The sequence below is a fragment of the Chinchilla lanigera genome, unplaced genomic scaffold, assembly GCF_000276665.1.
Source record: "Chinchilla lanigera isolate Chin_1 unplaced genomic scaffold, ChiLan1.0 scaffold00078, whole genome shotgun sequence".
NCBI lineage: Eukaryota > Metazoa > Chordata > Mammalia > Rodentia > Chinchillidae > Chinchilla > Chinchilla lanigera.
Window position 1 is genome coordinate 11,011,054 of NW_004955479.1, and position 22,805 is coordinate 11,033,858.

General features: G+C 44.8%; 2 protein-coding genes across 5 annotated transcripts in view; one reads left to right on the top strand and one right to left on the bottom strand.

Annotated features, from left to right (window-relative positions):
* Window positions 1-874: 874 nt before the first annotated feature.
* On the top strand, window positions 875-6,855 carry Cpa1 (carboxypeptidase A1 (pancreatic)). Its single transcript, XM_005402443.2, has 10 exons — window positions 875-944; window positions 1,370-1,451; window positions 1,884-2,123; window positions 2,348-2,449; window positions 2,953-3,054; window positions 3,244-3,354; window positions 3,765-3,855; window positions 4,316-4,515; window positions 4,966-5,050; window positions 6,601-6,855. Exons 1-10 carry the CDS (start codon window positions 880-882, stop codon window positions 6,786-6,788), a joined length of 1,266 nt encoding a protein of 421 aa, XP_005402500.1. The 5' UTR covers window positions 875-879; the 3' UTR covers window positions 6,789-6,855.
* Window positions 6,856-14,266: 7,411 nt separating this feature from the next.
* Window positions 14,267-22,805, bottom strand: part of Cep41 (centrosomal protein 41kDa) — a 45,937-nt gene continuing 37,398 nt past the window's right edge. For all 4 annotated transcript variants that reach the window (XM_013503299.1, XM_005402444.2, XM_013503300.1 and 1 more), the window contains exons 6-11: window positions 22,090-22,234; window positions 19,763-19,914; window positions 19,306-19,373; window positions 18,065-18,179; window positions 17,394-17,609; window positions 14,267-16,712 (exon numbers count right to left, since the gene is read on the bottom strand). In XM_013503299.1, the coding sequence (XP_013358753.1) occupies window positions 16,564-16,712; window positions 17,394-17,609; window positions 18,065-18,179; window positions 19,306-19,373; window positions 19,763-19,914; window positions 22,090-22,234 (845 nt within the window). In that variant the 3' untranslated portion in view covers window positions 14,267-16,563. The remainder of the gene's footprint in view (window positions 16,713-17,393; window positions 17,610-18,064; window positions 18,180-19,305; window positions 19,374-19,762; window positions 19,915-22,089; window positions 22,235-22,805) is intronic.

Here is a 22,805-nt window from a genome sequence, read left to right on the forward strand (position 1 = left end):
CCTGGGGAACCCTGTGGATTAGAGCAGATTTGGGCTACATGTCTCTGTAATGAGATCTGCATCCAGAGCAGAAGGACTTGCTTTCAGTGGGATCCTGTTTCTCCTATACACTGTGCAGTCCCCAAATGGGTCTGGCCTTGGTTCCTACCATCCTTTCCATTCAGATGACCCCTGGCTCCAGTTCCCACCAAGGGCACCCCTAATCCCAGGGACCTACAGTGGTGGGGGTGGAAGGTGGGGCTGGGGAGAGCTGGGCTGCTGCTATGGCCTGAGTCCCAGGAGGTACCTGTGGCCAGAGGGAGTGGAACTGGGAAGTCCCCTTCAATGGCCTGGACGTGAGAGGAGGATGTGCCCTGCACAGGTAGGCTAGACAAAGGTAGACTAGGAAGGAGCCAAGTGGCCCTGGGAGCTGGATACCCTCAACAGGCACCAGCTTGCTCTACCCCAGGAATAAGGGGCTGGGGCTCAGGACATGGAAGAGGGGGACACCTCACACAAGGAACCAGCCGGTGTGGCCTCTTGGAGTTCTGGCCCCTTTTCTACTGGCCAGACTGCAAAAAGGATCAGAGCCCAGCTCAGGTGTCTGGGGCTGTGGGCAGCAGGAAGAGCCCCAGCCAGAAGGCCTGAGCCGAGCTGTCCGCCATAGCTGGGGGTGGAGGCCTAGCTTATCTCTCTCCCCAGCTGCCCTGTTCCCTGCCATGTTATCAGGGGTGGTGAGAAGGTGACAGAGCTTGGAACTCTCACCCTTCCCTCCCCGTGGGACAGGATCCAGGTGCAAGGGAGAACACACTCAGGCCCAGCCAGGAGACCTCTGTCCTGGGTTTAAAAAGCCCCGGGCCTCAGTCACAGCCTCAGTTTGGCTTCCCAACTGGCTGCAGCATGCAGGGGCTGCTGGTCTTCACTGTGCTGCTCGGAGTTGCCTTTGGCAATGAGGACTTTGTGGGGTACGGGGTGTGGAAAGGCGGAGGGGTTTCCTGCAGGGAGATGGGGAGGACTTACCCTTGGATAGTGTCTGGAGGAGAAAGACAGACATGCGGACTGGCTCCATGGCAGTGGAGCTGTCTTGTCCCATCTTGTCTAACCAAGCTGGGAGAAATCTCAGCTCTAAAGAGGAATTTTCAGGGAGGGAGGAGGCCTGGATGGCTTGGGAGAAATACTATAGTCTAAACTGCAAAAGGGACAGAAATAAAGACTAGAAGTTTCTCAGTTGGGGAGGGCCTGGCCTCCCACTGCTGAGACCTCTAGTGCTTTCACCTGCTCAGCCCGAAGGAGCCAGGATTAACCTGGGTTGCAGGCCACAGCTCACCCCTGGGGAGTGCTGGAAGCAGGGCTGGGCGCTCGAGTGGTTAAAGCTCTCCTGCTCTGCCAGGCACCAGGTGCTCCGAATCTCTGCAGCTGATGAAGCCCAGGTGCAGAAGGTGAAGGAGCTGGAGGACCTGGAGCATCTGAAGGTCAGAGGAGGGGAGGAGGCCTCTGGGGACCCTACCGGGCCAGCTGAGCCCTCCCCAGACTCCCTGTAGTCACCCAAACCTGGCTGTGGTCCCAGCCTCCCAGCAAGGAGTCACTGGATGGATCCCTGTTAGGAAGTGACTTCAACCCCTCGGATCCATCTTGCTGCCCTCGAGCCTCCGGCAAAGTGCTGGACCTGCTTTCCTTTTCCTCGGTGTTATGGTCCCTTTGTTCTGCTTCCTGGCCATTTCCCTGACCACGCTGCTCTTTGTCCAGTCCCCCAGCTTTCCCCTTCTTTCTCTGTCCCCAACACGCAGGCCCCATCCCCGATTATATGGCACCAACACCCCCTCTGAGGCTGGCTTTGTCCCAGCTTGATGTCCCAGCTGCTATCTCCAACCCCTTGTGACAGTACTGGCTCCTGTCCTCCCCAGCTGGACTTCTGGCGAGGCCCCACGAACCCAGGCTCCCCCATCGATGTCCGAGTGCCCTTCTCCAGTGTCCAGGCTGTCAAGGTCTTCCTGGAGTCTCTTGGGATCAGGTACAAGATCATGATCGAGGACGTGCAGTCACTGCTGGATGAGGAAAAGGAGCAGATGCTCTCCTCCAAGCCCAGGACCTGGGTGCGGTCCACCGACGCCTTTAACTATGCCACCTACCACACCCTGGAGGAGGTAAGGGCGGCCTTGGTGGCCACTTCCCACAAGCACCACACTCTTCATCACTTCTGGCAGAATGTGGGCCAGAGCCAGGCCCCGGCTGGGTGTGGGTGGCCCTGCTCTTTCTAGGTGGTCAGCTTGGTCTAGATCATGGCTCTATCACAGCACAGAGCTGCTGAAAGAGGCATCTGGGTGCCTGGAAGCCTTTAAGGTCATTGTTTCCTTCTTTCCCGTCTCAGATCCATGACTTCGTGGACCTGCTGGTGTCTGAGAACCCACAGCTGGTCAGCAAGATCCAGATTGGAAACACTTATGAAGGTCGTCCCATTTATGTGCTGAAGGTAATGGGCACCCCGTGTGTACGCAGGTACCCGCGTACGGAATCCACAGTCTCAGGGATCACAGCTGTGCAGACTTCCTGTGCAGATATTTTTGAAGGTCTAAACTTTCACACTGGCCCAGGTGTACACACACATGTACATGGATGATTTAAACTTTTAAGGGCTCCACATTCTTCTAACCAAGTATCACAACATAAAAGGTACCCTGGGTAGCCCAGTGTAACATTTTGTTGGTGACCTTCTGCAGAGAACTGAGCAGGGCAGGAATTTGGAAGTCAGACCGAGTCATATTTATCCCAAGTAGGAGATGAGGGCAGGCGGCAAAGCTCTATGGGATCCAGGCCCAGCTCTTGGCCCCATGTCCAAGGATGGCCCCGTGAACACAGGCTCAACCTGAGGCACTCAGCAGCTGGCGTCTAGCCTGGTTGGGTTCCCTTTCGGAGGATGAGATGAGGGTCAACCTGTGAAGTTGCCCCTTGCCCATTTCCCTGCCTCTTCCCCAGTTCAGCACAGGAGGGAACAACCGTCCAGCCATCTGGATCGACACAGGCATCCATTCCCGGGAATGGGTCACCCAGGCCAGTGGGGTCTGGTTCGCCAAGAAGGTAAGGCTGGGAAGGCGAGGAGCGCTCTCACGTGGTGGGGCACTGGAGTTCAAGGCCACAGAAGCTTGGGCTTCCCCTTTCCCTTCCAGAAGCGGTGACCGCAGTGGGAGGCCAGGGATGGTATCCTTTGCTGTAGCATGGCAGACACCCGGCTGCCTCTCTGCCCTTTCCCCTCTCTTTCCCTTCCAGATCACTGAAGACTATGGCCAAGACCCAGCTTTCACTGCCATTCTTGACAGTATGGACATCTTCCTGGAGATTGTCACCAACCCTGATGGTTTTGCCTTCACCCACAGCAAGGTCTAGATAGCCCTTCTGTCCTGTGGGAAAGCAGGATATGCCTGTGAGGGTCCAGGGTCATGGGAGACGCAAGCAGCTGTCATCCTGGCCCTGGGATTGTCAGGCTGAGCGCTGGAAATATTTTATGTGGTTGACTATTTGTTGTGGGGGCTTCCTGCGCCTGCTGGGTGTTTAGCAGACTCTTGACTTCCTACCTATTAGATGCCAGTAGTACCCCACCCCACACACCACCAGTGGGGACAACCAAAAATGTCTTCAGCCACTGCAAAATGTCTCAGAGAGAAGTTCCTGGCTCTCACTGAGATCCACGACTGCAGATCTCACTTCCTGGTCCTATTCTGTTTCATGGTAAGGACCACATCTGATGCTGCCTATGTGCCATGAGTTGGTTGATTCCCTTTCTTCTGCAGAACCGCCTGTGGCGCAAGACTCGTTCCCTCACAGCAGGCTCCTCCTGTGTCGGGGTGGACCCCAACAGGAACTGGGATGCTGGCTTTGGGAGTAAGGCCCAGTGCAACTTTGGGGGCAAGGGTGGGACAGAATGGCTTTTACCCACTTTTGCCCCAGCAGTGGGGAGAGACGAGGGGGAGACTGTTCTGCTTCTGAGGCGTTCAGAGCCAGAGGCAGCATTTGGAGATCTGGGCCCTCATCTGTAAAATGCAAGTTCCTTGACCAGATGGAACTAAGGTCCAAAACTCTATGTCAGACTTTTCTGGCTTCACCTCAGTTCCTTACGTCCTTGGTCACAGCACTGTAAGGACCCATCTCAGCTCTGTCCCAACCTAGCTGGGAAAGGAGGCAAGGTTATGAGAGGTTTTAAGAGGCTTCTGGCCTTTCCCTAATCCAAGGATGGGGCTCCTGCTGCTCCACCTCCTCTCAACTCCATGCAAAGAAATGGGAACCATGAAAGCCATACCATGTGGTTTACAGAATGTCAGCTGTGCCCTCTCCCCTCCCACAGAGGCTGGAGCCAGCAGCAACCCCTGCTCAGACACGTACCATGGCAAGTTCGCTAACTCTGAAGTGGAGGTCAAGTCTATCGTAGACTTCGTGCAGAGTCATGGAAACATCAAGGCCTTCATCTCCATCCACAGCTACTCTCAGCTCCTTCTCTACCCCTATGGCTATAAAAGCGAAGATGCCCCTGACAAGGAAGAGCTGGTGGGTGCTGGGCCCTGCTTGCCTTTTGTCTCAAGGGCAGCTACAGGTTGCCTGGAACTTTACCCATCAGAGCTGCTTGAGGGCTAAGGGCCTATGTGTGCCCAGCATGCCCTTTATCCCTTGACTCCCTGGCTGGCTTGGTGAACTAACCACATTTGGTGGGGTTGTGAAAACGGAGGCACACAGTCAGTTCTGCTGCATGACTGAGCAAGGGGCTGCACTAGATTCTGAATTTGTGGCACTATATTTGGAGCTGTGGTATGACTGAAGGGCCAGGAAGTGCCAGCCACTCATCCTACAGAGACAGAACACCATGGCACTGTTTAAGCCCCAGGGATGACCTGTAGCCAAGTGGGTTCTGTGCTGGCAGGGATGGGGGCACTTCCACAGGTACCTGCTGCTGGACCACCCTGCCGGCTCAAGGCTACTCTTGTGTGGTGTTTTCTGTAGGATCAGCTGGCCAAGTCCGCCGTGACAGCCCTTGCCTCTCTGTATGGGACCAAGTACCAGTATGGCAGCATCATCAAAACAATTTGTAAGTAGCCATGTGGCCCTTCTGGGTGGTTCCAGGACCACACAAGCTGGCTCTTCCTGCCACAGGGAGAATTCCTCATGGAAGGAAGTCACCAAGGGTGCCAGATTGGGTGGCACGGGCATGCAGAAAGGCCCTCATGGAGTGGCACCTGCTGGTTTGGCCATTTGGAGGGGTGGGAAGTAGCTTTTTCTTGACATGAACTCTACCTCCTTAGACTTCCTGGTAAGCCTGTGGGTCGTCTGAGCATTGTTATTCTCTTATCTTGGGGTCAAATTCAGCCTCATGCACAGATAGTGTGGAAAGTCCTGCTAGGACTTGTAGATCACCAAACAAACAAGCACTTCTCAATGCTTTTTAATTAGGGAATATACTGTACTCAACTTCTACCCCCACTTACTTATAGTATACATGCGATACCCCTGGGAGCAGCATTACCACATCAAGTTGGAATTCATCAGCAAATGTTTATTGAGCATCGTGCGCACCAGGCCCTGCTTTGTGTGCCTGGGATACAGCTGTAAATGAAATAAGCAAAGATTAGGAAACTGTACTCTAGGGAGGGAGATAGACATTGAACTTAAGAAAATGGTAGAATATGTTCGGTGATAAATGCTGGGGGGAAAAGTTCATACCAGAGCAGAGCAAGGGGAACCAGGGGTACCAGGATGGAGGTTAAATATTGGAGTAAGGGGCAGGAGGTTGAAGGGCAGTTTAATGACAGAAGGGAATTTGGGCCAATGTTGAAGCGGGAGCCAAGAGGCTATCTAGCTAGGGGAGAGCCCTCCAGGCCAAGGAACTTCCTAGAACAAAGGCAGCAGTGTGGATCTGGCCTGGGGTGTTTTGTGAATAGCCAGAAAACTGGTGTGGCTGCCTCAGAGTACGGGAAGGAGGAGTGGGGACAGTAACCAGAGGGGGACCCCCGCATTCCCACCTCATGTAATCTGCCCAGGTTTTAGGGGGTGAGGAGGTCACAGTCTTACCCCCAAATGACCATATTTTGGATCCTAGGCCTTCTTTAGAAGCTGTTTCAACTCCTATTCAAACTTCTTTGCTGCATTCAATTAAATTCTAACATGCAGCCCACCTCCCTGTCCCCAGCTCAATTTGAAAACACTTTTGGCTTTGTTACATCTTGTTCACTGCAAGCCTGGGAAAGTTTCCTCCTGGAAGAAAGACACAGGACTTTTGCTATGTCTTGGAATGTTTGCACTTTCCCCTGCAGACCCGAGCCCTGGGGGATCAAATCTTATCACCGAAACAGGAAACTCTGGTAATTTAGAAGTGTCAGTGAGGTGACTTTGACAGGCTTTCCCAAGCCTTCCACCCTCCGGTGAATAAGGCAACCATTCCTGGTCTCTTCTTTGGGATCTTGGGTTTAGATTCAGTAGGAGTTTCTTGTAAGCCAGGCTGGTTGGTCTAGAGCAGACTTTGGTAGAACAGAGTCTGCTTAGCATTGCCCAAGGCTCTGAGCTTTGGTCCTCTAACTTGGTCCCTGCAGATCTTTCCAAAGTGCTTGACCCTAGCTCTGCTCTGTTTTTGCTCCTGCCCAGATGAAGCCAGTGGAAGCACTGTGGACTGGACCTACAGTCAGGGCATCAAGTACTCCTACACCTTTGAGCTCCGGGATACTGGGCGCTATGGCTTCCTGCTGCCAGCCTCACAGATAATTCCCACAGCTAAGGAGACGTGGCTGGCACTTCTGACCATCATGGAGCACACCCTGAATCACCCCTACTAAACCAGCCCTTTGGCATCTTCCTCTGTCCTCTCCATCCCCACCCAAGCAACCCAATAAAGAGTGTATAAAAAGCAAAATCTTGGGGCTTGTGTGTGGAACACCTGTGGCGTGTTGAGCTTTTCATGCTGGGGCAGGAGTTGTAGATCCTGCAGGCATCACTGGAAATGTGTGGGTGGCTGAGCTAGATCACACCTTAATCCTTTAACTTCCCTTGCTCTAGGGTCCTATGAAGTTTTATCCAAGTGGCATCTATTTAAGATAGGCCACCCTGAGATCAGCTGGCCAGTGGGGCAATTTGTTCAGATCTTCACAGCGGGAAGCAGCCATAGCTGTGAACTGAATGCCCAGTGCCCAGCAGCAGCAAGGAATTCAGTATGTGCAGTAGTCTAGCAGCTGGTTCTATTCGGTCATCTTTAAAAGCAATAATCTGAGAGTATGAAATATACTAATCCTGGTGGCCACTTCTGTCCAAAAGAGATGTTGCAGCCAAGTAAAACAAATTACTATAAAGCAAAATACAGTCCCCCCACTCCTGAATGACATTACCAGAAAATAATTGGGTGAAATAAAATCATTTACTGAAGATAAGAATACACGTCAATCTCAGGACATTTTATTAATTGTTGGGTGTTACAAAGGCTTTGCTTTTAGGGGTGGAAGTGGTTTCTTTTCATCTGCCACATCCTTCCATGCCTTCCCAGGTACATCTGTGCTCCCCTTTGAGACTACCTCATCCTTCCTGTTCTCCTGTCCCCCTACTACATGGCTCCTAAAACCTAGCTTCCTCCCTTTGGCTTGGCAGTCCTGAGCCTGTGGCTGCCATCACACGTGTGGGACATGAAGGTCCCAACTTTTTTTAAAGCAAGCATCTCATTTTTGCTTCTTCTGTATTTCTTAGGGTGTGAATGTGTAGGGAGCAGGGAGTTACCACCACAGAACTTTCTGGGGAGGGGAAAGGGGTGAACTGACCCTCCCACTGGGGGCCTGGGCGAGGACGGGGCTTCTCCTGTAGTGGGCAGCTCAGATTTTCAGATGTCTCCTGCTCTACTGACTGTCACATCTTTTCCACATAAAATGGACTGAAGGTCAAAATGACCTGCCCCCTTTTAAGGGACAGGAAGGAATTTTCATCTTGGAGTTTTACTTTAATATGTTTTTTGCTACCAAACCTTTCGTTGTTGTTACATTGAGATAGGGTCTTGCCATGTAGTTTAGCGTGAAATTGAACTCTGTAGCCAAGGCTGACCTTGAACTTGCAATCCTCCTGCCTGGCCTCGCAAGTGCTGAGATTATAGGCACGCTCCACCATGACCATTTTAAAAAATAAAAAGAATGAGGCTGATTATACAGAGTGTATACAAACTTCTGCATACCAAAATCTCTGAGATAGGATTTAAAGGACTTTACTGTATAGAAAGATGGTTTAAGGAGTTGGTAATGTTGATAATTTTGGAAAACATTTCCCCTCAATCCATGCAACAGGAGATTATACAAGGTAAAGCCTATTTTAACTGCTTAGTTTGGCATAGTCAGAAGTTGATCACTATTGGCTTAATAAAGACTAATAATAGCCTGGGGATTTAGCTCAGCAGCACAGCACCTGCCTGGCAAGTGCGAGGTCATGAGTTCGATTCCCTGTACCAGAAAAAACAAACAAACAAACAAAAAACACTAATAAAAATTGTTAGCATGACAACATTTTTGACAAAATTGGATTTCCTAGACGGTAGAATTACTTAATTTAAAATAAATTGCTCTTGACCAGTAGGGTCCACAGTGCTTGGCACTCAATCTCAAATACCGTCAACAGCACTGGACATGTAGATAGATACCCAACAACTATTTTTTGAGTGAATGTTATTTTTATTAATGAATCCATACATTTTATAGTATGTCACAGGCCTGCTGAAAATAGTCATGGGCCAGTTATTTTGAATTCTAAGAGTTCTAGTTTAGAAAGTAAAGTTCTGAGCAAGTCTGCAGGAAGTTGAAAAGTTAAGAAATGGGGCAATGCGAATTTCGTATTTCCATGGGATTGCCCTGTTCTGTTGGCCGCTTAGTCCCCACTGCTTGGCCAAGTGCATGACGTTTAGTAATAACTAAATAAATGTGTATTAACTGGAGGCACAGAAATTAATACCTAATTAAAAATGTCCTACTGTGGGACGAGCTTTAATTTTGTGTGCAGATGCAAAATTTTCCAATACATACGGCAGATACACATTTTATCCAATCCATGGGTAAAATTTTAAAAAATTTATACATAGCTAAAAGACAATTTTAGAAAACATTGCAATTCATATGAAAGTACTAGTGACCTTGAGGGTTTTAAAAGAAAAGAGGTTTAAAGAAAAAAGATTAACATTTAAAAAGAAAAACAGGCAATCCCCCCCAAAGAAACAGAACAAGTTGATAAATGTGTAAAAGATGTTGATCCTCAGTGATTTTCTGTATATTTAAGAAAAACATATTTTTCTCTCATCAGATTGGCAAAGAATAATAAACTAACGACTCAATATTAAGGGTATGAAAAAATAAGGACAGTCACATACTGCTGCTGGGAAGGAAACTGTGCCATCTTTCTGGAAGGCAGATTTGGCAATATAAATCAAAATTTTAAATATATCGCCTCTTTGGCCCAGTACGGGTGCCAATGGGACACATCCATATAATGGGATATCACAAAGCCCTGAAAGTTTGTTGATGCAGAAAAATGTTCACAGGATACGAAGTGAAAGAAACTGGCTCTAAGAGGGAAATGTGCTCAGACTAGATTGTGGCAGGTTTGCACAATTCTGTCAATTTCCTAAAAAATCATTCATTGTACACTTAAAATGGATAAATTTGACATTAGGACTTATACTTCCATTTTTAAAAAAGAAGTTGGCTACAAAACAGTATGAATCTCATGATTTTAAACACTCACAAAGACATATATCAGCCAATAATAACTATGGCTACTTTAGGAAGTGAGGGTAATTTGCTGTCTATACTTTTCAGAGTTTCTTGCAACAAACCTATCAGCTTTTTTTCCCTTAGCATGGGGGCTGTCTGAAACACACCAATTGATGAATGTGCTTGTAAAATTTCTAACACGAGCTTTATGTCATCCTCAAATATCGCAATGACTATCTTTGCTCAGCTTCTTTTCTAAATAATTTGTCTAAACTTACTTCTTCTGTTCTGGTATCTTATGTTACCATCTTTCCCAGAACACTGCAGTTTGCTTTATCTTCAAAAAAATTTATGCTCCAGATAGCTGGAAACAGCAGTGTTACCACCAGCAGGGATTCCTCAGTCCCCGGTGGGGGCGTTCCCTAAGGCCTGGCAGTGGAACTTCCCAAGAGCTCTTTCCGCTCACTTTCTGTGCACACCCACTTCCCATCGCGATCCTGGGAGCTGACTGTGCCAACGCCTATTCTCCAGGCCCCCTCAAAGATCTTTTCTTGTTTTTTTCCAATTTTTTATTGGTTCATGTTTGCAGTACATAACGTTTACTTTCATCCTAGGGGATAGGTGCATGGGCTTAACATATCCTAATTTTTTATTCCCCTGTCTCTCTCCCCTCCATCCCTGGCCCTGTCTCCTATCTGCAAAAGATCTGTCTAAAAAGATCTTAATTTTTACTTTCTTTTTTTTTGTCTTTTTTTCTGGTACCAGGAATTGAACTCATGACCTTGCGCTTGCCAGGCAGGCGCTTTGCCACTGAGCTAAATCCTCAGCCCCGAGATCTTAATTTTTAAATGAGCACATTTTATTTCTTCCTTAGACCGTCACAGCTGGTGTTCAGTGTGACCTGCGGGCCACTGTGGTCTAGGAGAATCCTCAGGTAGTCTCTGAAATTAACACTCAGATATGCATGTCTAGTTGTCTAGCTTTGGTGGAAATGTTGAAACTGAAATGTCACTGAATACCATCCAGATGTGACCTCACCAAGCCCTCATCCAGTGTAGCGCTGTGCATCATCCTGGCGATCCCTTTGCGAGTGCAGGTGGGACCAGGTGGGTGTGACTATGCATGAGGCTTTTGGCTTGCGGGTTTATGGAACATCATTCTGTGAACACGACTAAGACCCAGACACTACTTAGAGGAAGCTGGTATGGCCAGTCGTAACATTCACACTGGACAGGCCAAAGAAGATCAGAAAAACAGAATACCCGTCAAATTTGGAAAAACCCTCGAAAAGTACTGGAATACTTTCTCAAAGCTTTCAGGATCAGCATTAGTTTGGCAACTCAAACTATGAATATCGTTTAACAACTCCAGAGATGGAGAGTGCCAAGTGTTTATTGCCAAATTAAGGGGGGAGTTAGAAGTCTCTGCTTAACCACAAACATGGTGTCAGCTCCAGTTTTAGAAGAGCCTGGTGGAGTAAGGGCTGTGGCGAGGAAGTTTGCATTTGTTTCCCCACAAAACCCAGGTTCAGAGCCATCTGCCAATTATCACAATTTATGTTTCAGCTTAAATCAGAAATATCATCTCAAAGGAAAGAAAAGATCAGACAAAAATCATATATCAAAATGATTTATTGAATGAAAAGAGTTCAACCTATCAGGAAAACAGCTTACCTTTTCCTACCTAGATCTAGTTAAAAATCTATAAATCTCGTTCTTTTAAGTAGAAGCTCATGAGTGTCCATTGGCAAACAAAACTAGTCTCAGCAGCTCTGGAACAATTATCTTTAAGAAAGGACACCAGACAGACTGCAGAAATATATATTCCTGGGAACAGGGGCTTCAGTTCCTGAATTTCCATTTCCTTTTTTGCAGGCAGTAAGGTTTTCAGTGGAATCTCAGTGACTGGGGGGGAATGGAAGCCAAAAGCAAGGAGAATTTACATTTTCACTGGTAAATAGAGGCCTCACCAAGGGAGACTGAACACAGCTGTGTCCATCCGGAGGGGGAAGGCATTGAGTGCTTACGAGTCGTCGCTCTGCCGCCATTGTTGGCGGGCCAGACCCAGGCTTCTTGTCATCTACTCGGTGTCTAAGGGTTACTGCTTCATTTCAACCCAGACCTCAGCCTCCTCATCCGAAAATGGAGACCCCCCACCCCACCTCATAAGGCTGCTGTGAAAAGTACTGTTTATTTTATTTATTTATTTTGGTATTGGGAATTGAACTCATGACCTCACGCTTGCCAGGCAGGCACTGTGCCACTGAGCTATATCCCTGGCCCCTCCTTTGAGAATTAAATGAGTCAAAACATACAATGGAGAAATGTAGGAGCACTGCTCGCCACATGATAAGCTCTCCCTCAATGCTTGCTACTATTATCACCTGGAAATTTTCAGGATATGAAACAAAGGAGAAAAATAAGCCCCTCTCTGATGGGGACTGTGGACCTCCTGTACTTGATGAATCTTGAAGGCTACAGCCAGTTGTGGTAGTAACATCGCAAACCACCTTCCCCCAAAACCTCAGGGCTATGAATACCTAACCAAAAAAGCAAGATGTTCAAGGGGACCCCGGATAACAAGCTTTCTGAGTCTCCAGAGGGGCGGGCTGGCACTGAGTGGCCAGAGCAATGGGTTCTTATCCAGGCTTTGGTCTTGACAGTTTAGTTCTTCTATTCATGAACACTTATTTAGGGCCACTGTCACACAGTTGGTGATATGCATCCTCTGGAAGCTTATAGTCTAAATAGTTTCAAAGGAAAACACATACTAATATGATTTAGACTATGCAGGCCAGGTAAGGTGGTGCATGCCTGTAATCCCAGCACTTGGGAGACTGGGGCAGGAAGATTGCCAGGAGTTCCAAGCCAGCGTGGGCTACACAGTGAGTTCAAGACCAGCCCAAATTGTACAGCAAGACTGTTTCCAAAAACCAAAAACCAGCCAAACAAAGTAACAAACAACCAAATAAGCTACACAGTCCTCTAGTCAATAGCATTTAATGAGCGATCTCTGTGTACCACGCATTTACCAGGTGCCTCAGGAGGATATGCAGGTGGAGAAAATTTTCTTTTGTACTCAGAACAAAGAACAGCAGCACTAGACAGAGACAGACAACGAGGAGATCACAGCATGACAGATACATTCTGTAAACACACGTAGTATATCATGCACTGAGCCCTTCTGTCAGAATTCAAGACAGATTTTTACAATTACCTTTTAAAAAACTTTAGCACTGAACTGGGTACCAATTCAAAGATCCCATGGTAATAACTTTAATAATTACAACAAGTCTAGGAAGTATTACTACCCAAATGTATTCTGAACAGTTTGGAAGCACCGGAGGTCTTATTTAGTGCTTTTATATGAAAAACATGTTCGAAAAAAAAAAAGAAAAATAAGTTCATTAATTAAAAATTAATTGAACTTCTTTTAAGCATTCAACATACCCTACATGATTAAAGTGATAAATTATAATCTATATGTTTCTGATGGTTTTTGAAACAAAAAGTATGAGACAACTTTGAAAGAATTTGAAAATAAATGCACATTAAAAATACTGAGAACATTTCGGAAACAACAAAAGGGTCTGAATGATTATCTTCAGGGTCCAGCAAGAATGCAGTCATGAGTTCATATCCACATAGACAGAAATTAGTTACTGCCCCTAAAAAAGTCAGGTAACATAAAAGACAGACTAACAAACAAACAAAAAAGGAGGATAAAAACCAAAACCAACACAACAAAAATCACCTACATATTTCTTCCAGCCCAGGACTCTGACTTCATTTATGTTCCACAAGGGAATTAGAGGTTTTTGTTTTGTTCTGTTTTCTTGGTGAGTAACTTAAAGTCTCAAGAATTTTTGTATAATGGAAATAGCACCACAGGGGGGAAGAATTCTCGAACAACTAATGAACATTATTTGTTCTCTTTTAATTCTGATTTAGATCAACGAAAGTTCAATCCAATCATACTGGTTCCGGCTTTCTCCTACACATAAAAAATGAAAATTAATTTTAGACCATTTGAGTCATCCTATAATTTTCAACAACTGATCCTGACATTATTACAGCCCAGGATGTTCTCACTGTTTTCAAATGAGTACAGTAGCCTTCTCTGCTCTCCCTTCCTGCCTTTCGTCCCTCCTTTCCTTCTTGTTTCTTTGCTTCTTTCCTTCCTTCACTCCTTTTGCCCTTTCTGAGGCGTTTAACACATTATTAAGCTTTGGTCATCAGCGTTGGACAGTGGGCTGTTATTAATTTTTGATAAAACACCTCCCTTTCCCAGGCAAATGCAGCTGCGGAATCCCTAAAACAGTGGCAAGAAAACCGTGATACAATCTGCTTACGGGGCCATCGGTCCCTGTTTGACCTGAAAAGAAACCTAAGCCTTCTGACCAGAGAGCTAAGGTTCTGTGTGGATCTCTTGATTCATTTATACAAAGAATGTACGCCTTTCTGGGAGAAGCAGCAAAAAGAGGTACTCTTTTCTATCACAGTCTCCCGGGGCTCTCCCAGATCATCCTGACAGAGAGGAAAGAGAAGTTGGCAGGTTTCAGCACATTAATAGCAAACGACAAATTAGGAACTATGTTCTTTAATCTTCAACATTCATAATTGCACAAAGTATCAGTGATCATTTAAATAATACACGTCAAATAATCTAATGAAGTAAAGTAGAACATGAAAAGAAATACCTTGAACATGTAAAATATGTCTGATAGTGACATTTAACACACAAAATGTGGAATTAGAACAGGTCTTTTGGAATTTTAAAATCCTTACCAACTGGGCAAAGCACTATGGAGAACATACATAAATATATTCAACATGCTAGATCTCTCCAGTAAATACACAGCAATTCGTGTAGGTTTGGCCAAACTGACTTTCCACGTATATACTGGAGTTTTGAACACTAACCTGTAATGATGGGAATGCAGAATAGGAACAAGGGGGACTCTACTTCCAAAACAGAACCTGGCAGGGAAGTCTAATCTGACTAGTCAACTTTAACATGGCATCACCACAACAGTGTTACAAGGGGAAACATTTCGCCTTAAAGATGTGTGTGCATCAAAGATGACGAAGAATTTGTCCACATTAGAGAAGTGTGGAAATTTCTGCATTTTTCTATCTACGGTGTAAAGAAAATAAGAAGCCAGAGCATTCTGGCTTCAGCAAAAGGCTGAACTAAGTTCTCAGGCAATAAATTTATGGGACATGAAAGGCTCCTTATTAAAGCTATGTGTACGTTGGCTGAATTTTATACAAGATTCTTGAATCTTGTGGAAAACTGGGCACGGCTTGACATCTGAACAATGTCCCTGGTTTGTTTGATTCTAAAGCGTCGGAAAATGTTGCACTTTGGCAATCAAGTAGAGAAGGATAAACACACTCTGAAGCAGAACTGGCTGAATCTGAGTTATTTTTCCATATGTCTCTATGAGACATTTATTATGTTTATTTCTTGTACAAACATAGCCCCCATGCTAGAAATACTGTGGTGCCTTTTTTTTCTTTTGGTGGTGAGAAATAGTACTGTTAAGGCGAATCTTACCCGGCAGCAGTAACCACCTAAGGACAGGCAATTTTCAGTTGGCTTTTCAGAAGCTGGTTGCCATGACAAAGAGCACAATTTATTCCTTAGTCCCTTATCACAGCCACGATCACAGACCATAAAAATTAACAAGGCTCTTTTCCTTTTCGCATGATTTCAGAGTTCCTCATCCTTACCTGAGGTCTTTTGTTCCCCCAATTAAATAGAATGTCAGTCATCTAGCAATTCAATTAATGCTGATTCAAAATCCCGGCCAAAACCAGAATCTATAATCACAACCTCCTAATCACAGCTCAGTCATGAGAATGAAAAGTAAGCAGGAAATTGCACTAATTACTCAATTAGACTAATACTGTATTTTTAAGCAATGGCTTAAGAGGCTGTCAGCCCTGACAGAGGACTCTCGAAGCCCTCACCTTGTGTGTTCTCTAGTTGCCGGAGTGAAGCTAATGTTTTCAAGTGGCCACAATTTCTACCCATTTAATGCAGATGGACCTGAGCCGGGCAATGGAAATTTACAACTGTGATACTGACCACGAGTGAGGGGCAGCTGTGGGGACTCCTAGGAGCTCTCAGCACAGGCCAGGGTGCTCCTGTGCAAGGCCCACTTCCCAGTGATGATGATGATGATGTGAAGACAGCTGAGCACACACCTTTCTGGCCCCAGGAAACTATTTAATGGAGGGGAGCATTCAGTAACTGTAGAGCTTCCTCACTAAATTGTAAAATTGAGCCTTGCTCACAGGCACCGTTTCCAATCTCCCCACACAGCCTGCAGCGTGCTGGGCAGAGCGAGCTTCAGACAGCTGCCTGTGCCTGGTGTGCCGCCCACGGGCCGCTGGGACCAAGATGCATCTGCATCCCTGTGGACAGCTGCCCACACTAAGCCCACCTGCAGAATCTCTCAGGAAATCCACAGTGAATGAAAAAACTGATTGGGAAGAATACACCACGAGATATGACTGAAGTTATTTACAAAACAGCACTGGATATAAAGCAAACAAGCTGGACTGCATTTGAACTGTGTGTGCGTATGTGTGTGTGTATCTTTCTTTCCCCATTCAGTTTCAAAAAACTTAAATATTCTGTAAACAATACGGAGGACACTAGAGCCTGTCACACCTCTGGATTTCACGGTCATCTGTCAAAATCCTTGATGCGCTGGCAAAAGGGAGAGGAGCTGGACATGGAGAAGGAAGATGGCCTATCCCACAGCTGTGGTCTTTCCTCTACAGCAACTTGCAAAAATGACCAACTTGGGGACTGCTCAGGGGTTCCAAAAAGAGGGGAAACATTTATTTGACTAAATGAGGCAAAGTTTTTACTTCCAGGGTTTGCCTTGCAGGTTACCACTGCCCTGGCAGCGAGGGTTGGAGTGGCTGGCAGAGCCCCCAGTAGGCAGGTGTGGACTGCTTCGGGCACCAGATGCCTTGGAGTCTCTTCCCGAAGAGTTAGTCTGGCTCAGCCGGCCTGAAGGGAGCAAGAAAGAAGAGCGGAGGTGCAAGAATGATTCCAGGGACAATTGGCCAAGTAAACTTTTACATTAACAAAGTCCTAGTCTACAACTACTTTTAAGCTAACGAAGCCCTGTGTAGCATCTACTTCGGGCCAATGATAATCTGTTCCTTATTCTGGAGACAAACTTGAAATTGGGGAAGGAAGCAGAGATGGAGAAGTCCAGATCACTTTTTTTCTTTTTCTCCATTATCCCCAACAAATCTAGTCTGTCTTTCATTCCTTCCTTGGTAGAGAAGGGTACAGGGTGAGTGGCAATTCAAAGAGACATAAGAGAAAGCAGAAGCCAAAGATAAGACAGGAAGAGAAATCAGAAATGCTCGGAAAGGGCTTATAAGTAGCAAAGCAATAGAAGGAGAAGGAAACTTTCTAAGAGGACTCTGAACGACACATGCTTTGCTTCTCAACTCTGCCTGAGACACGCTTCGACTGACACACTCTCTTCTTTATGTCTGGGCTCAATGCCTAATTCCTGCCACTACCAGGGATCAGCGCCCTCCACCCCCGTGTCACACATATAGCCTCAGATATTTTAAGACTATGAATATAAAAGATGAAGCTTTTTTTTTATGGTGAGGTGATGTTCAAAGCTGCAAATCCCAAGTTCCACAGAAAACAAAGGTCAAAATATCTTACTAGGATTATCTGTAGGACCCTGGTCTTCTTCCAGATAATATTCTATCTTTTTTAAGTCTTCTGGGGTAAATCTCCATTTGTTCTCAGCTGGTGTGGGTGGCAGTTTGGGGCTGGATCGTTTCCGGGCAGAACCAGGAGGAAGGGCCTGCTGGCAAGACGCTGGCAGGGAACCAGTCATCAGTCCTTCTGGGAATTTCTGAGCCAAGACTTTTAGACCTAGATAGAGAAGATCATCATAAAAAGCAGGATTAACATAGTGAGGGCCACGCCAAAACCTGGAGAAAAGCCTGTCTTCTAATCTTTGGTCACCAAATTGAGGCCAACACAAGGATGTGAAATCTTTCTCAACTGTTTCTCCATTAAGAAAATCACACCAGCAAAAGTGAGTTGTTCCAAGGGATTCTGGGAGTGCCACAAGAATGCCTTTGCTCAAGTCCTCAGCTTTCTTGTAGAGCTCTGAAGCAGCACTGTCATTTTAGGAATTAAGAACATGCACTGACAGAGCTAATGGATGTTTCCCATCACTCCTGGGTCCTTTCAGCCAGCATGGCTTTCTCTTTCCAGAGCACTAAATTCTAAGCACTGAGAGGAAAAGGTGATGAGGTGGGTTGAAGGCTTGTGTGTACAAAGAGCTGTCTTTTAAGTCCCACACAGAGAGTGTTCTCACTCACCTCCAGAGAGCATGAAGAGGTTTTCAAAGCCCCGCTCGCACATGGTGGTAGCTGCCTGGCTGGCCTGCCTCTCGTCATCGTCGTACAGAATGATGATCTTGCCGTGGGCATTTTTCTGAGAGATGAGTTAAGGTTCTAGGCACCAGACTAACCCTCCTGGACTGTAAGAAACCCCTATGGAATGCAAAGCTGAGTCCCTCTGAATGTGGGAGGAGTGCAAGGATCCATTCTTACCAGTTACACCTGCAGGTACTGGCCTTTTCCTATGACGGAAATCACACAAGCTGGTATTCTTGCCATTTATGAACTAGTATCACCCTAGTCCAGGGAAGCACTAGTTAGATACTTTTATACCCTTTAGTTCTTTCATTCTTACAATCCTGGAAAATAAATCTTACAATCTCCATTCTACAAATAACAAAATAAAGGTTCTAACTTCCATGTCCAATGTACCTCCCTACAACAGTAAAAAGATAGGACCGGGGCTGGGGATTTAGCTCAGGGGCACAGCGCCTGCCTGGCAAGCACAAGGTCGTGGGTTCGATTCCCGGTACCGGAAAAAAAAAAAAAATAGGACCACCTAAAAGTCCAAACTAAAGAAATGATTCAATAAAATACAGTAAATCTGAAGATTAAGATTATTGCACAGCATCAAAATGGAGTTCCAAAAGAGGTTGTATTAGCGTGGGGAAATGTACTGTAATATGAAGTGGAGAAAAGCACGACACTAAATTACACATATAGTGTGACTTCACCTTCCTTATAAAAAAAACCATACACACAGAAGACAGTCTGGAATAAAATATATCAGTAACATGATAGGAGCTTGTGCTCAACTGTGTGATTATGGGATATTTCCATTTTTTAAAAATATTTTTCCAGTATTTAAATTATTTTCTGTATGTAGGATTTTATGAATGGGAACATTAACATTTAAAAAAATAAAAATAGGAAATAATTTACTTAAATTCTACTCAGGTAAGCTTTCAGGAGGGCTAAAGTATTAGGACTAACCCACAACAGATCATAATCCTTAACCTAATTTTTTTATTTGTCCCATTGCAGTATGGTTTGGAAGCATTTGCTTTAAAGTCACAATTTTTAGCAACAAAGTCTCAAGTATGCTAACCCAGATAGTATCCAAGGTCCTTCACAGTTTTCTACCAGGAGCATGATTCATGGTAAGTCTGAGTCTTACAACCCTCATACCATCCAATTCCTTGACATACAATAAAGGATACATACTCAAGAATATCATTGGAATAGGGGTTCATCGTTCTAGATAGAGTTGCAATTGGGTAACTGTAAGCTGCAAAGAGAAGAAAAAATTTAGGAAGTCTGTAGCTTTTGTAGTACAGCTTGGTCCCAATTCCAAGCTGGTTTAAAATCTAAGAGGTAAATATATTTTCAAAATCAATGAGCCATACAAAAACCTAAATACTTTGGTGAATGAAAAGAAACAGGACATTATGAACAAAGGACAAAGCTTCATTTTACTGCTCACAGTTAAAGGCTAAGCCCCTGAGTCATCTAAGGACACAGCAGACTCTCTCAGAACATGTGGTGGAGCCACCTTGAGAGGTTTCCATAATGAATCCAGCACACATAGCTGAGCCTGGGCTGGGGGATCAGCCTGTCTCACCCCACATGCAGGCTCTGTTCCTAGAGTGAAGCACTATAAAGCTTTCTGTCTCTTACCTCCAACAATGTGGCCCTGCTGGTAAGAGTCTCTATCACGCACATCTAGCAACAGGAAGGGGCAGTCAGGATAAGGTCTGTCTTTGGTGTTGGGCTCTACTTTCTTCACAAGCCCTTTGTCTAGATCCAGTTCCCCAACACCACTGATGACGCTGGAAGTGAAGAAGTAGGTCACTAGAAAGCAGACAGGGGTTGGTGGCTTAAAGGTCAGATGTGGTTCCCCAGAAAAGGTACTTCAAAAGGAAAGCTAACTGGGTACAGTGTGTCAGTTCTGCCTCTGCCTCTGATGGGTTCCTATTCCATCACCCAAGAAGGGACCCTCGCATCCAGACTTACCTTTAGGCAATGCGTGTCAGGTAATGCAGGTCATTAGAGAGCCCAGGAGTAGAAAGTGTAAGATACCCATTGTCTCTGGCAGCAAGGCCAGCATTCAAACAGGGAAAAAGGGGAGTCACCAATTTGATAGGATTTTGAGGAGAATAAGACAACAGAGCAAAGGGGGAAAGAATAAGGTTGATAGGAGAAGAAAAATTAAAAGTGCTTATATATACATACTATATACAATATAAAGCAGTGATAATATTTTACATTAATTCCTAAACAGTCATGCTAGCCAACAAAGGGCAGTACATGGGATGGTGGTTCCATAAGATTATACTGCCTAGTAATACTGTAGCCATCTTAGTTTGTGTAAGTGCACTCTATGATGTTCCTACCACAACCAAATGGCTTAATGACACACATTTCATAATGTTCCATCATTAGGTGATGTGTGACTATACTTACACAGTGACCTACTCAATATGGACATTGAACCTTAATATTTTTGATAGTTATCTGCGCTTACTTCCATTTTACACATTCTAATGTTGAGGCTGAAGAGGCTTTTATATTTAATAGCACTCACATAACGAGACAGAGGAAAAGCTCGGATTAAAATGAGAGAGTTCATCACTAACAGTTTTGTTCCTATGGTCTTTAAACTATTAACATTAGCAGCATTATTGAGAAAATCAGAGGACGAGAAGACTAGGTGTTATGAACAAAATAGCGGGTAGTAAAATATCTGAAATGGAATAAGAAGATGGTTACTTTCCTAGAAAATATTAAGACATATGCTAAATCACAGATGAATATGTATCATAGCTCATCTCCCATCACAGCACATCAAATTCTGCATCAAAATCCAGTGAACACTATAACTCCATGCTACACAGTGCATATTCTGATGAACCAAAGGAAAAGAAAATCTATTTAATATGAAACTGCATCCTCAGTGGAAGTCCCATCTCTTCTTGAAAGCATTTTTAGAGTCCTTTCAGAAACGTAGCTATAGAAACTGTCAGTGAGGCATTGGTTGATTAGCTTTGTATGTCTATATGCGTTTTCATGAGAAACTACATTGAAGATATCAAAATGTAATACAATAAGCATTGTTAATTCCCTACCACTCTGTTTGTAACTCTGTAATGTCTGTACTGATCCTATGCTATTTTGTAAAATGTTGTCGGTCTGTTAGTATTTTCCTCCTTTAATTTCTAAAATTAAAAAAAAAAAAAAAGAAACGTAGCTATAAAAATACTAATACAGTGGTACTGAAAATAGCCATTTTTTTCTCTAGTAGAACCAAATTTCTCTGGTAGAACTGTTTTATACAAGTAAAAGGGATGGATGTATGCTGAAAATCAGCACTGGCCTTATAATTCGTTAATGTTTGTAAGAAAGTGCTACATGGAATAAAGTCCATGCGGTAACAAGAATAGCACCAATCACTGTATTCACTCTCCTTTGTACCTACTCTGTGTCACAGCGCTCTGTGTGGCAACATAATTAAGTTTTTGATTCTGGACAGGGCAATTACGAGCTCTAGGAGACAAAAAAGGGGAAAAATCACTCTCTGAACCAAAAAGAGTGCTTGTAAAGCTGAGTGCTAATAAACTTATATATAGGACAGCCGAAAAGACTAGAATTGAAGAGTGAAAATTAATATTCTCCTATTAAAATATTTTTGTTTTTGAGACAGGGTCTCACTATGTAGTGCAGGCTAGCCTTGCACTCGCTGGGATCCCCTGCCTCAGCCTCCCATGAGCTGGGATTACAGGTGTGCGCCACCACATCCAGCTTAAAATATTCTTATGTTAATTTACTAAGAATGTGGAGAAAATGATTCAGGAGGTGAATTTATATAAAGAGAAAGCAGAAAGGCTGGGATTAAAATGCAGGATGTCACTGCTGCCAGTTCTGTTAAGGTAATTAAATCACTGAAATTGGTCTCTCAATTAATTTGAAGGCAAAACACAGTGACAGTCTAAATCAGATGACGGTACCTCTGCAGAGTGGAGCGGCTGGAGTCCCCTGCTCCGGTACTGTTGATGAACTGAATAGGGCTGGGTGACTGCTCACCCGGGCTCCCTTTCCCATTGGTCCTGGCCGTGAGTTCAGCATCGGGATCTGAAGGAGCCGAATCACTGTCTAAAATTCAAAGATGAAATAAATCAAGAAAAGGAAATCTTACTCCCATTATTAAATAAATTGTTTTAGATGTTCTAATGTACAAGTTGTCAAAATGCAAGGGGTTCCAGGAGTCCCTAAAATCCTCTGAGGAGGTCTACAAGGTGAAAACTATTTTTGTAAGATGTTATTTGTTTTTCTTTACTGTGTTGGTATCTGCACTGATAGTGCAAAAGAATATTAGCAAGAACCAAGGCACGGCACTAAATTTTATTAGCCATCATATTTTTCACCATCACCTACACACTGACAGTAGGTATGGCAGTCACATTTAAAATGTCTCTGACAAAGCAATAATTAATAATTTTACTGAATCTTGCCTTGAAATACATGACGTTTCACTGTTCTGTCTGATGAAATGAGGAGTCTGCACACAGTGAGGTTTGCTACATCCCTAAGCCCAGGAGTCTCACAAAGAAAAGTATTAGTGTGGTTACTGGGCTGCAGCTGAGCCAGCCACTTGTGTTACAAACCTTTTCTATTTGGAAGAAAAAATGGATTGCTTAGACTTGTGCATTTGGCAGACATTTTT

Excerpts from the sequence above, each read along its gene's own strand:
- Cpa1 (XM_005402443.2), top strand. The coding sequence starts at position 880 with ATGCAGGGGCTGCTGGTCTTCACTGTGCTGCTCGGAGTTGCCTTTGGC. Across the intron at positions 2,450-2,952 it reads GTCCCATTTATGTGCTGAAG|TTCAGCACAGGAGGGAACAA; the intron begins GTAATGGGCACC and ends CCTCTTCCCCAG. Across the intron at positions 3,055-3,243 it reads GGGTCTGGTTCGCCAAGAAG|ATCACTGAAGACTATGGCCA; the intron begins GTAAGGCTGGGA and ends TTTCCCTTCCAG.